Genomic DNA, 14,312 nt, shown 5'->3' with positions numbered 1-14,312 from the left:
CAGTTTGGGAGGCAGAGCCTTCAGTTATCAGGCCCCTCTCTGTGGAACCAGCTGCCAGTTTGGGAGGCAGAGCCTTCAGTTATCAGGCCCCTCTCTGTGGAACCAGCTGCCAGTTTGGGAGGCAGAGCCTTCAGTTATCAGGCCCCTCTCTGTCGGACCAGCTGCCAGTTTGGGAGGCAGAGCCTTCAGTTATCAGGCCCCTCTCTGTGGAACCAGCTGCCAGTTTGGGAGGCAGAGCCTTCAGTTATCAGGCCCCTCTCTGTGGAACCAGCTGCCAGTTTGGGAGGCAGAGCCTTCAGTTATCAGGTCCCTCTCTGAGGAACCAGCCGCCAGTTTGGGAGGCAGAGCCTTCAGTTATCAGGTCCCTCTCTGAGGAACCAGCCGCCAGTTTGGGAGGCAGAGCCTTCAGTTATCAGGCCCCTCTCTGTGGAACCAGCTGCCAGTTTGGGAGGCAGAGCCTTCAGTTATCAGGCCCCTCTCTGTGGAACCATCTGCCAGTTTGGGAGGCAGAGCCTTCAGTTATCAGGCCCCTCTCTGTGGAACCAGCTGCCAGTTTGGGAGGCAGAGCCTTCAGTTATCAGGCCCCTCTCTGTGGAACCAGCTGCCAGTTTGGGAGGCAGAGCCTTCAGTTATCAGGCCCCTCTCTGTGGAACCAGCTGCCAGTTTGGGAGGCAGAGCCTTCAGTTATCAGGCCCCTCTCTGTGGAACCAGCTGCCAGTTTGGGAGGCAGAGCCTTCAGTTATCAGGTCCCTCTCTGAGGAACCAGCTGCCAGTTTGGGAGGCAGAGCCTTCAGTTATCAGGCTGGTCAGTAATCTTTTGGTTTCCTTAGCTAGGAAATTGTTTTTGAATTGGCTCTATATGAATGAATTGGATTATTTTGTAAATAATTACGATTACAATGAATTGAATTCCAATTGGCTTGAATTGGACTTTATTATTTAAGTGCCTTGAGATGACATTTGTTGTATTTGGCGCTATATAAATAAAACTGAATTGAATTTTAGGACTTCAGTAACGAAATGACTCAAGATTTATCAACTGGAAATGGTCGCCATAGTAACATCTGTCAGTCAGAGCTTTTAGATCGTTCCTTTAATGATTCTTTTCCGCCGTTCCGGAGATCTTAAAACGTATTTCAACACAGCACTTAGCGAGTGATTTGTTTCGATATGAGCTGTGGGAGACTCAGAGCTCTCGGTCTGATTGAGACATCCATCAGTTTGTCATTGAGCGTCTGAGGTAGACTTCAGACGGTCCCCAAAGGTCAGAGGCAGCACAGCTTTAAGCCGCCGCGCCCTGACCACAGAAGAACAAAGATTCAGCTTCAGTGGGGAAACTACACCCGAAGCAGGAATTTAGTCGCGTTGTTCCCGCGATCCGGAGAAAACCAAGTGGATTCAGAGGTCCTAAAATCCTAAAATCAGAGCCAGTTTGGGTGAAAACAGCATTTGAGAAACGTCTCCAGTCCGTTTCTCTCCAGTTATGATCTCTGGATTATTACTGCTATACTATTGCACTGGAAAAAAATGCCCCTCCAAAAATAAGTAAAAAAACAACAAATAAAAGACGTTTTTGCTTGAAATAAGCAAAAAAATCTGCCAATGGAACTAGTGAAAATCGGCTTGTCAAGATTTCTTGAAATAAGATGTGATATTTAGGACTTTTGAGATAAAAGTGATCTTGAAATTAGCTTAAAAACCTCTTCAAATGAAAAAAAAAAAAGCTTGTTTCATATGAAATATGACTCAAAACAATTTGTTTTCAAGACTTTTTCACTTAACAAGATATTCCAGATGTATTGTATTAAAACAAGTCCCTATATCTGGCTGAAATGGTACTTGTTAGGCAGTTGTGTCTTATATTAAAGGTAATAAGATATTTGGACTAGAAATGAGACAAATATACTTGGTAAGACTTAGATTTTTTCCAGTGTATTTATCAGCGTTAAATAATTAACGAGTTAACTCGCCCAGCCCTAGTTTTAATAAGGTTTTCTACGTCTGAACCCTGCCCCCATCTTCATTAACAGCCCAGTTAGGGTTCAGGTGTGTCGCTGAGGCCTGCAGTCTGCAGCAGAGAAGAAGAGCAGACGTCTGCAAAGCTCACATCAGCAGTTTTTTTTATGATTTATCACTCACACAGATCCATCTGGAGTCACTAAAAGCACAATACTTTTCCCACAGATGCAACAGGACACCACAACATGTGGAAAACTGAGACTTCCCTCCATGTTTTTTCACACCAACGCTCAACAAATCTGAGACATTCGACGAAGAGGAAACTGGAAAGCTGGTGATCATCACCGCATTTCAGACGGGAAACTTACAGAGAGAGGCTCGCCTCCGGCCGTGGGCCTGTAGGTGATCTTGTAGTTCTTGACGGGGCCGGGGGCGTGGTCCCACTTCACTGCCAGCGAGGAGGTGGTGGCGTTGAAGACCCTTAAGTTTCGGGGAGGCTCGGGAGACACTGGAAGGACAAAGATTCACCCAGTGAGAAGACAGAGAAAGAGAAAAAAGTGTGATGAGAGGTGAAAAAGATGATGATGATGATGGAGGAGGAGACGGGGATGACAGTGACGCCCCCCCGCGGTCCAGCGGGTCGTGGAGCCGGATGGGTCAGTTTTAGGATGGAAGCAGCAGAATGAGGTTTAAAACTGGTCAATGAAGTCGTTCAGAGCAGAGCTGGAGTTCAGAAGCTTCTCATTCAAATCACTTTTCAGTCCCGGCAGTTTGGAAAATACTCATTTTAGAGTTTAAAACAGGTTTAAAACAGGTTTAAAACGAGTTCAAAACAAGTGTAAAGCTTTGTTTTAAGTGTTTTAAGCTTTAAGTTTAAAACAAACTTAAAACAAGTTTAAAACAAGCTTAAAACAAGTTAAAAAATAAGTTTAAAACGAGCTTAAAACGAGCTTAAAACAAGTTTAAAGGTTTGTTTTAAGTGTTTTAAGCTTTAAGTTTAAAACAAACTTAAAACAAGTTTAAAACAAGCTTAAAACAAGTTAAAAAATAAGTTTAAAACGAGCTTAAAACGAGCTTAAAACAAGTTTAAAGGTTTGTTTTAAGTGTTTTAAGCTTTAAGTTTAAAACAAACTTAAAACAAGTTTAAAACAAGCTTAAAACAAGTTAAAAAATAAGTTTAAAACGAGCTTAAAACGAGCTTAAAACAAGTTTAAAGGTTTGTTTTAAGTGTTTTAAGCTTTACGCTTAAAACAAGTTTAAAACAAGTTTAAAACGAGCTTAAAACGAGTTCAAAACAAGTTTAAAGCTTTGTTTTAAGTGTTTTGAGCTTTAAGTTTAAAACAAACTTAAAACAAGTTTAAAACGAGCTTAAAACAAGTTAAAAAATAAGTTTAAAACCAGTTTAAAACGAGTTCAAAACAAGTTTAAAGATTTGTTTTAAGTGTTTTAAGCTTTAAGTTTAAAACAAACTTAAAACAAGTTTAAAACAAGCTTAAAACAAGTTAAAAAATAAGTTTAAAACGAGCTTAAAACAAGTTTAAAAACAAGTTTAAAGGTTTGTTTTAAGTGTTTTAAGCTTTACGCTTAAAACGAGTTTAAAATAAGTTTAAAACAAGTTTAAAACTTTGTGTTCAGTGTTTTAAGCTTTAAGTTTAAAACAAGCTTAAAACAAGTTTAAAACAAGCTTAAAACAAGCTTAAAACAAGTTTAAAACCAGTTTAAAACAAGCTTAAAACGAGTTTAAAACAAGCTTAAAGCTAGTTTAAAACAAGCTTAAAGCCAGTTTAAAACAAGCTTAAAACGAGTTTAAAACAAGTTTAAAACGAGCTTAAAACGAGTTCAAAACAAGTTTAAAGCTTTGTTTTAAGTGTTTTGAGCTTTAAGTTTAAAACAAACTTAAAACAAGTTTAAAACGAGCTTAAAACAAGTTAAAAAATAAGTTTAAAACCAGTTTAAAACGAGTTCAAAACAAGTTTAAAGATTTGTTTTAAGTGTTTTAAGCTTTAAGTTTAAAACAAACTTAAAACAAGTTTAAAACAAGCTTAAAACAAGTTAAAAAATAAGTTTAAAACGAGCTTAAAACAAGTTTAAAAACAAGTTTAAAGGTTTGTTTTAAGTGTTTTAAGCTTTACGCTTAAAACGAGTTTAAAATAAGTTTAAAACAAGTTTAAAACTTTGTGTTCAGTGTTTTAAGCTTTAAGTTTAAAACAAGCTTAAAACAAGTTTAAAACAAGCTTAAAACAAGCTTAAAACAAGTTTAAAACCAGTTTAAAACAAGCTTAAAACGAGTTTAAAACAAGCTTAAAGCTAGTTTAAAACAAGCTTAAAGCCAGTTTAAAACAAGCTTAAAACGAGTTTAAAACAAGCTTAAAACAAGCTTAAAACGAGTTTAAAACAAGTTTAAAGCCAGTTTAAAACAAGCTTAAAGCCAGTTTAAAACAAGCTTAAAGCCATTTTAAAACAAGCTTAAAACTGCGTCTCCACAGTGAAGCTCCTTTAGACTTTGGGCTCTATCGTCTCAACTGGCTGCATCTGTGAAGTTGCTGCTGCGTAGTTCACCAGAGCTTTACTGCTTCTGTTAGACCAATAAAACTAAATAAGCTAACCCTCAGGTCAGGTCATAACAGCCAACTGGAACAAACATTATACAAATCCTACTTTTAAACTCTATTTTTGGTGGCACACGCAGTCATTTATTGGCACTTTGCAGCAAACAAACAAGGATTTTCTGATAATATTCTGTATTTCAGCTACTTCTTATCATACAAACATTAACTCTATGTGACATTTGGAGGTTATGATGAAGTGTGCGGAGGCGGAGGGACCTCCGACCCTCCAGCAGAGCCGCTGAACAACAAGGCAACAACATGCAACAACATTAATTTGATGCCTGACACGAGTGTGATGGTAAAAATGAGATTACGTTGTGAGATGAATGTGACAACACAGATGTTATAATGACAACATGGATGTGGATGGATGGAAACCAAACAGACTGGGATTAAAGAAGTGATGGATGACATGTTACTGCTCAATGTTCACACTTCTCGCGGATGGAAGCTCCGAATATATGTTCACACCACGATCTGACGCACGTCCGAGTTGCATCTTTGTCTACTTCCTGTTTCTAAAAACGGGCAAATTTAGCTGCCGGTGCAATTAAGCACATTTTAGTAAGATCTTTTAAAGAAAAGGCTGTAATTAGAACGCATGAATATACAAATCTGTGTCAAAAAGACTCATTAAATCTAAATTCTGGGATATAAAACAAGTCGTCGGGGAGGCGAAACCAACTCAAAGGTAAGCTAACGAGTCAAATTTGATTTGAATTAAGTTTGAAATATTCATTACCAGAGGTGGGTAGTAACGAGTTACATTTACTTGAGTAAGTTTTTGAAAACATTACACTTCTAGGAGTAGTTTTAAATCTCTATACTTTTTACTTTTCCTTGAGTAGATGTGTGCAGCAGAAACTGTCCTCTTACTCCGCTACATTAGGCTACAATGAGCTGGTTACTTTTCTTCTTACCTCTTTGGTATTCTACGCCTCATTATTTTTATCCTCACGTCTCATTTAAGCTATTTTGTAATTAATTAATTTAAAACAAGCTTAAAACAAGCTTTAAAACAAGCTTTAAAACAAGTTTAAAACAAGCTTAAAACTAGCTTAAAACAAGCTTAAAACAAGTTTAAAACAAGCTTAAAACGAGCTTAAAACAAGCTTAAAACAAGTTTAAAACAAGCTTAAAACAAGCTTAAAACAAGCTTAAAACGAGCTTAAAACAAGCTTAAAACAAGTTTAAAACAAGTTTAAAACTAGCTTAAAACTAGCTTAAAACTAGCTTAAAACAAGTTTAAAACAAGCTTAAAACGAGCTTAAAACAAGCTTAAAACAAGTTTAAAACTAGCTTAAAACAAGCTTAAAACAAGCTTAAAACAAGCTTAAAACTAGCTTAAAACAAGCTTAAAACAAGCTTAAAACAAGCTTAAAACGAGTTTAAAACAAGTTTAAAACAAGCTTAAAACAAGCTTAAAACAAGCTTAAAACAAGTTTGAAACAAGCTTAAAACAGGTTTAAAATATGCTTAAAACGAGCTTAAAACTAGCTTAAAAGTACTTGAGTAGTTTTTTCACCGAGCACTTTTTTACTCTTACTCAAGTAATTATTTGTATGACTACTTTTTACTTTTACCTGAGTCGTATTATTCTAAAGTAACAGTACTTTTACTTGAGAACATTTTTTGGCTGCTCTACCAGCCTCTGTTCACTACAAAACAACGGGGGAATCGTTTCATAATAAAACCAAACCAACGTAAGAATTAACGGATTAACCGGTGGTGTGAACACACAGTGAAGCGCTGGAATGCACAAAGCATGCAGGAGTGAAAGAAACGTCGTCCGTTATGATCCGTGTTACCGTTCCACACATATTAAAGAGCAACACAGTGAAAAGGACGCGGCCCTTCTCATGTGACATACCGTCCGGAGCCTTTAACACTAGAAAAGAGACGTTGAGAAGACAACAGTGTTACGTTACAGCTGTGGCTCTATGACATCAGAATGTGTGCTGGGAGGCCGCGCACGCTTCGCTTACGTGTGCGCTCGTCTCCCATCAAGTCCTCGCTCTCCGATTCGTCGGGGTAGATGGCCGTGACCGTGACGGTGTAGTCGGTGTCGGGATCCAGGTTCTCCAGGACGTGGGAGAGCTCGTCGTTGTTCAGGATGGCCTGGTGACGGGCAGAGGAAAGAAAGGTCATCTCAGGTGTTCAGTTAGTACGGAAGCCCAGAGAGGACGCGGTATAAACTTTACGGATAAACTTTTTTCTCCAGATAACGAGTTAATTTACCGAGGGTTTTCGAGGCCACTTTTTCTCCCCAGTCCGCCCCTGTTTATGTGTTTATATGTGTTTCTGGCAAAGGTTTTTACTAGGGCTGGGACTTTAGCGCGTTAATTTCGATTAATTAACTACACACATATTAGCGCGTTAAAAAAAATAACGCATTTTAATCGCACACTATAATTTTTTTATTTTTTTTAAATACAGACGGATGGAAGCGTCGACAAGAGCGTGGTTGTGTGCAGATTACGCAACAAGGAATTCGCATATCACCGCAGCGTATCAAGCCTCAAATATCACCTCAACGCTAAACATGTAGCAGCTAGCGTGGAAGCTAACGGGGGCCCAACGCAGCTTAACATCCAAGATTCTATATACTGTGTTTTCATGCATGCTACATTCAGATTTCAAATAGGGATATGTTCTGTGTTTGTTGAAATATTGTTGAAAATGTTAATTTTCTAAAGGATAAAGTATATGCGATTAAAATGCGATTAATTAATTTCAAAGCCTGTAGTTAACGCGATTAAAAATTTTAATCGAGTCACAGCCCTAGTTTTTACCCATTTTTACCCGCCTTTCACTGAAAACTGATTATTGTTTTCTCGAGATCTCGAATTAATGATCTCGTTATCGCGAGAAAACGGAGGAAAATTATCTCGTTATCACGAGAAAACGGATGGAATAAAATGTATGTACCTATGGCCGTTTAGGGCTTCCGTAAGTTAGAAAACACGTTGCAGGTTTAGTGGAAAAATGATCAAACTGGTCAAAAATCAAACTGGACAAACGGAAGGAAATTAATATCCTCCTCTGATCCGACTCCGGGGGGAAAAAAATAAGCTTTTCAGAGCTTTATATAAGCCAATTTTAGAAGGCTTATCTTTTCTATCTAATGCAGAGTTTTAAACTTCACCATAATAAGAGAAAACCGAGCGCATGAGCTGACAGAGTGAGCGTCTTATCAGACAAACATGTGTTCTTTGGCTGCTTTGCCTGCAGAAGAGGAGAGAAATCAGCAGATCTGCTCTGGTTCCACTTCACGTTCGTGTTGAATTGTTGGGAAAGTCGTGATAAAGAGGGATTACGTCTCGGAAAGTTAGAGTGCAGCAGGTCCCTGTGTGTCATCTCTCTCTCTGAGATAATTAGATACACGACATTCTGGCCAGTGTGGAGGACTCAGAAACAGTAGAGCCTTAACCGAATGAGAATAAGATTAATGTTCACTACAGTGTTCTGATTGGGTGGCAGCTTCTCCTCCCAAACACTCAGCGGTGAAAGATGTGCAGGAGCGACAATCAAGACTGAGTGCACTAAAACCTTTGCAGGCCAAACGCTGTGTTGCATTATGCTGCTCTTTTACCCGCTGGTTAAATAACTTAACATCGAGTTTGGCTCTTGGGAAACTGACCTATACTGTTAGAAAGAGGGCTTTGGAGGATATTTCTGGAACTGTTGAGGGAGGGAGAATGAGATCATGAAAATGATTTAAGTTGTTGTTGGGAGTGCAAGCTGTAACCTACATTTTTTATTTATTTATTATTTTTATTTATATACGCGTATAAAGAAAAAAATTAATAAAATAAAATACTGTAGATTTGTATATAGCGAATGTTTATTCCCTATTTTTATTTTATTTCATTTATTTTATATTTATTTTTATTCTATTTGCTTGTTTTTACTTTAGTTGCTTTCATATATTTTAGTGTATGCTGCTGCAACAAAACAATTTCCCAAATTGGGATGAATAAAGTATTTATCTATCTATCTATCTATCTATATCTACTTATTTATTTTTATTATTTTCATTATTTCATATTCATTGCACAGTAATTTGCTGACTAATTACTGCGGTTTAATGCATATTTTTTAATCATTTAATTATTATTTTCTTTTACTGCCATATGTTTTGGGTGTTTAAATTGTTGGATGTTGTTGTATTAACATGAAAAACCAATAAATATATGTTTAAAAAACCAATAAAAAACCTTTACAGGCACCTTTTATCACATTTGACATGTGAATAACGGCTGCATTAATTGGTCACTGCTGTCTTTGTCGCCCATAGCGGCTCAAACTCGTCACACATGGATCCTTCACACGGCGTCAGTTTCAGATTCACTGCGGCCCAACAGCACCATCAGATCTGAGCCTGATTTCTTTATTTTAATCCATCTTTTTCCCCCTAAATCTGGTTTCAGTCACTCCAGGTGTGCTTGGACGCTCTCATGCCGGACCTCAGAGCTGTAAAGCTACTTCTAAGCTCAGGTTCCGACGTAATGAAAGGAAAGGAAACGTGGGTTTGATACGGATGGACCAACAGAAACCAGATGTTTACCATTACTGCAGATGGACTCTTTCACTTATTAGCAGAAAAAGCTGTGAGTGGATCATTATCCAGCTGCAGAGGATGTAGTTTTTAATTAGAAATAAAAGTGTAAGGTTGGAAAAAAAAAAGAAATAAAAAAATCGTGGATACAAGTCAGAATGCCAGATGTTTTGGTGTCAGCCAGATGACGTGATGTTTTTTTGAGTCTACGAGAAAGCCCGACAGACTTTCCCAGCGCCCAATGTCACTTCCAGAAAATATGTATCCGGGGTGAAATCATTCGTCGGTTTTCAGCGAGTGAAGTCACACTTGACGGATGTCTTGTTTGTGTTGCGTGTTTGGCAGAATGACGGCACCTTGTGCAAAGAGCCGAGCAGGTGTTTCATAGAAAGACGAAAGTCTCCGAACCCTGCCGGTCGTAAAAAGTAGCAGCTAAATACAGACTGTAGGTCAGAGATACTCAAGCTCAAACTGGCGGCTCGCAATCACGTAGCAGCTTATAACAATATGGTAACAATAACGATACATTTTTTCAAATAACATACAGCGAATACTGCACGGTATTTTTTTAAGTATTATTTAAGGCTTAATTGTGTTTCCTAAAGGGGGCTCTGTTAAACCTGGCAACGCAGCCCACTTAAACCACTGCTGTGTTCGAAACCGCATACTTCTCCTACTACTCCTACTAACTATTTGAGCTAGTATGCGAGTTTGAGTAAGCAGAAGTTCCCGGATGCATACTAGATTCTCCGAAACGTTGGGTATGCATCATGAGGTTACTACTCATACTCAAACTACCCAAGATGCAACGTAACGTGACGTCGCCGATCGTCATTTCCTGTCAAAACGGCAGTTTCAAGCTAGCTACAACGAGGGTAGGTTCACTTCCTGTTTTCAAAACAAAAGCACCAATTGTATGGTAATGGCTTTCCCTATGATAAAAGGCAACGGGTATTTTATTTTTTGAAAATAACAGGAAGTGCGTTAGCTCACTGCGGCTAGCTTTAGTAGCGCCGAATTCGTGGGAACAAAATTGTAAACGGCCGGTATTTTGTCAGGTTTTCAACACGTTGGGGATCTAAACGACTACTTTCTCTCCTGAAAATGTTTCAAATGTTGCTAAAGTTTACAGAGTTTAGAGCTTAAGGGAAATCAGCTTCAGGCCGGCTGATTTCGGCTCGGGCAGGAGCGCAATGCATTGTGGGTAAACGCTCTGCATACTGTCTGATCGATCAGTATGTAGTATGGAAGTATGTAGTATGTAGTATGTAGTATGCGGTTTCGAACACAGCCCACCTCACACTTGACCGCAGCGCACGCTAGCTCCTTTAGCCAGCGTGAGATGCAGGCACAATCGATCGGTTTTTAATTAAAAAAGGGCAAAAACCAGCACAGAAACCAGCACAAAAACCAGCACAGAAACCAGCACAAAAACCATGCTCATCCTGAATGTCTCACTATGATCACAACAAACTACAAATACAACATGAAGAAAGTCGAGCACATGCATGCCAGCTTCAGCTCATCCCAGTATTAAGGTAAATGTGGTCTGAACTGAAAATGCATTGGCTGTGTTGATGTATTATATGTAGAAATGCATATTTGCAAAAACTGGGGACTTTAGTATGTTGTGGTAAAAGTGGCTCTTCCCTTGATTTTGCTGCCAACGTGGCTCTGGTGAAATAAATAGTGAGCATCACTGGTTTAGGTGGAAAAATACCAGCCTGGCTGCTCGTTCTCATGCCCAAACTTACAAACTGGTAGTTTGTCTCCCCTTTTTTGGTCCAGCCGATGCGGTAGAGGGCCACATCTGGGGCTCCGTGTTCCCAGGTGGCTCTGAAGGAGGTCTGGGTCACCTCAGAGAACTGCAGGTTCTTGGGAGCAGGAACGACATCTGTTCGGACAGACGGGAACAAACAGGAAGTGAGGAGGTGTTCACGAGGAGAACTGTCAACTGCACACTGGAAAAAATCTAAATCTTACCAAGTATATTTGTCTCATTGAGTATCTCATTACACTTAATATCAGACACAACTGCCTAACAAGTACCATTTCAGCCAGATATAGGGACTTGTTTTAATACAATACATCTGAAATATCTTGTTAAGTGAAAAAGTCTTGAAAACAAATTGTTTTGAGTCATATATCACATGAAACAAGCTTTTTTTTCATTTGAAGATGTTTTTAAGCTAATTTCAAGATTACTTTTATCTCAAAAGTCCTAAATATCACATTTTATTTCAAGAAATCTTGACAAGCCGATTTTCACTAGTTCCATTGGCAGATTATTTTGCTTATTTCAAACAAAAACGTCTTGTTTTATTGTTTTTACTTATTTTTGGAGGGGCATTTTTTCCAGTGCAGCACAATGCGCTGGAAGCCACGAGGGGCACTTTATTAGAGGGTCAGGATGCATTTTTCCAAAAAACTGTCTCATGATTTTGCTCCACTTCATTCACTCAGCTTCATGACATCATCTGTACCATTCCCAGGATTGTTTGCAGCCTCCCTGGGTTTACTTCGGTCTCTCTGCCGTCTTTGGAAAATATTCTTAAAAATCTACAGGGCTGAATTAAGAAGTCTGCTGTGCCATTGTCCAATTACTAGGGCTGGGCGAGTTAACTCGTTATTATCGAGTTAACTCGTTATTATCGCGCATTAACGCAGGTTTTATTATTGTAAAAGTCTGTTGAATGCATCACATTCACACAGTTACAGCAAACACCACGAAGCATGGAGTAATGAAATAAAGATAAACTAGCAGGTAACATCACCGCTACAGGCGGGAAGCTAACGGAGCTAACCGGCGCTACTTCCTGTTTTACTTGTTTCAACATAAAAGCACGCATTTCAAAATACATTTTCTAAAAAAGTCCTGCATTTACAGCCAAGTTGAATTGTCTTCTCAGCGTAGTAGTTCCAGTCTAAAATATCACTTAAAGGCAAAACACACAACTGATAGCAGCAAGTCATTCAAGGAAACAGACAGTGGAGCGAGGCTTCTACATAAAAACTACAGAAAGATGCTGATGTTAAAAGTGTGTTTGCACAACAAATGTTATGGCACTTTCATTCATATGGCAGCACATTTAAAATAAAGCTAAATGCTAAAAGCTATATACTACTTTTGGATTCATTTTTGGATTTTGCGTACAAATGCGATTAATCGTGATTAATCAGGGAAATCATGCGATTAACTAGATTAAACATTTTAATCGTTGCCCAGCCCTAGTAATTATCTATGTGTACAATGGAGAAAATGAACGTGTGGAAAGAAAATGAGTCAGAAACGGTCTGCAGAACATGCAGAATAACCAGAAGGCCAGAGCCTGACCTGTGATGGCGGTTCCGAGCATCGGGTTCGCAGGTCCCTCGTCGTATATCGGGGTGACGGCCACGTCGTACTCGGTCTGGGAAATGAGGCTGGTCAGCACCAAGGTCGTGATCGCACCATCGACTTCAACCTGCCGGAGGAAAATGAACCATGAAGCATTAAATCAGGCCCTGAAGTACGGCCTACAGTAGCAACATTCAGACATTTGGGGGCCATTGTGTTCGTAGCTTTTCCTATGGCAGCCCCATGAACGCTACGGTAAAAAGTTGTGAAATTTGGCACACGCATTCAGCACAGTGCCAAACACAACCCCAAGAATTTTCATGCCCCAACAGTGTACTCTCTAGCGCCACCAACACGTCAAAGTTCGAAGTGCATTCAGCCTAATAACTTTGGACTACTTGGTCCAAATTTCACAAATGAGGCATCGTTGGAATTCGTGGATCAAGATGACGTCATTTTCCGTCTGACTAGATTTTCCGCCATTTTGAATTTGATCAAAAACCTTCAAAAAGCATTTCAGGTCACACAGATTGTCCGATTTTCACGAGACTTGGCACATAGACTCTTCAGACCAAGCCGCACAAAAGTTATCGTGTGGAATGTTTAATTACGCTTCCGTTTGCCCATACCAGCCAATCAAACTCGGTGATGACGCCTCCAAACCGGAAGTGAGGCCATATCTCGGCAACCATTTGATGTTATGATGTCAAACTTGTAAAGCAGACTTAAGACCCCATCTTTGAAAGGCCCAAGAAGTTTGGTGACTTTCAGCCAATAGGGGGCGCTATATGTAGCAAAAAATGCATTTTTGCTACATATCTTTGGACCTTCTTCGCCATATTGGATTTTCCGCCATTTTGAATTTTATCAAAAACCTTCAAAAAGTATTTAAGGCCACTGAGATTGTCCAATCTCGACAGGACTTGGAACATAGAATCTTCAGACCAAGCCGCACAAAAGTTATCATGTGGATCTTTTCATTTTGCTTCTGTTTGCCCGTGGCAGCCAATCAAACTCTACGCCGACGCGCAAACAGGACGTTAGGCCGTATCTCTGCGATGCATTGATGTATCGATGCCAAACTTGGTGCATGGACTCATGACGCCTTCCTGAGCAGCCGTAGCCTTGCCTATTGTGCCGTTCTGCTAGGACCCCCCATCGCTGTTTGCAGCTATATTTTCCATTAGAATCTGCATTAAAACACACAGTTTGGCTCTGGTGAACACATAAAATCCTCGACATGCTTGTGTGCGTCTCATCTAAATCCAGCTTCATGTTGCTGAAAGTGATTAGTTTGGCGGAACAGCAGACGTGTTGTGTTCTGTCGGACCTCCCTGCCCTTTTATGAGGACACGCTGGATGCCAGAGGCAGGTAGGGAGCACCTTCCTGCCCTTGCATGTGCGTACACAGATAGCCCGAGGCTGGGAAAACATGCTTTGATGTGCATTGCATGGAAAGTGCAGGGCAGGGAGAGCCAACCTCCCCGTCATTCAATGTGCAAACCCAGGACAGGAAAGCAGCAGCAAACACACAACTGGATGCGTTGGAGTGAATCATGAGCTCCTGTTCAATAATTAGAATGAAGAATCCGTCCATAAAGTGGGAAAAAAAACCCACCTCAGCAGCTTTTATCTGCTCTGGAACACCTTTCTGGTTATATTTGAGGGTTTTTCTACATAGAGATAAAATATGAACCAGTTATTTTAAATAAATTCGATAAAAGATGCATTTACAGGCTCAGAGAACGCCGGATGAAGATGAATCAGGGACACGCTTTGATGTGCATTGCATGGAAAGTGCAGGGCAGGGAGAGCCAACCTCCCCGTCATTCAATGTGCAAACCCAGGA

General features: G+C 39.7%; 1 protein-coding gene across 2 annotated transcripts in view; it reads right to left on the bottom strand.

Annotated features, from left to right (window-relative positions):
- Positions 1-14,312, bottom strand: part of col12a1b (collagen, type XII, alpha 1b) — a 194,401-nt gene that overhangs the window by 98,001 nt on the left and 82,088 nt on the right. For both annotated transcript variants that reach the window (XM_075459638.1, XM_075459639.1), the window contains exons 26-30: positions 12,461-12,590; positions 10,881-11,020; positions 6,554-6,686; positions 6,439-6,456; positions 2,328-2,467 (exon numbers count right to left, since the gene is read on the bottom strand). In XM_075459638.1, coding sequence (XP_075315753.1) covers positions 2,328-2,467; positions 6,439-6,456; positions 6,554-6,686; positions 10,881-11,020; positions 12,461-12,590 — 561 coding nt within the window. The remainder of the gene's footprint in view (positions 1-2,327; positions 2,468-6,438; positions 6,457-6,553; positions 6,687-10,880; positions 11,021-12,460; positions 12,591-14,312) is intronic.

This window comes from Odontesthes bonariensis, chromosome 24 (genome assembly GCF_027942865.1).
Source record: "Odontesthes bonariensis isolate fOdoBon6 chromosome 24, fOdoBon6.hap1, whole genome shotgun sequence".
In the NCBI taxonomy this organism is placed as follows: Eukaryota; Metazoa; Chordata; class Actinopteri; order Atheriniformes; family Atherinopsidae; genus Odontesthes; species Odontesthes bonariensis.
This window is presented reverse-complemented; position numbering and strand designations above follow the sequence as displayed.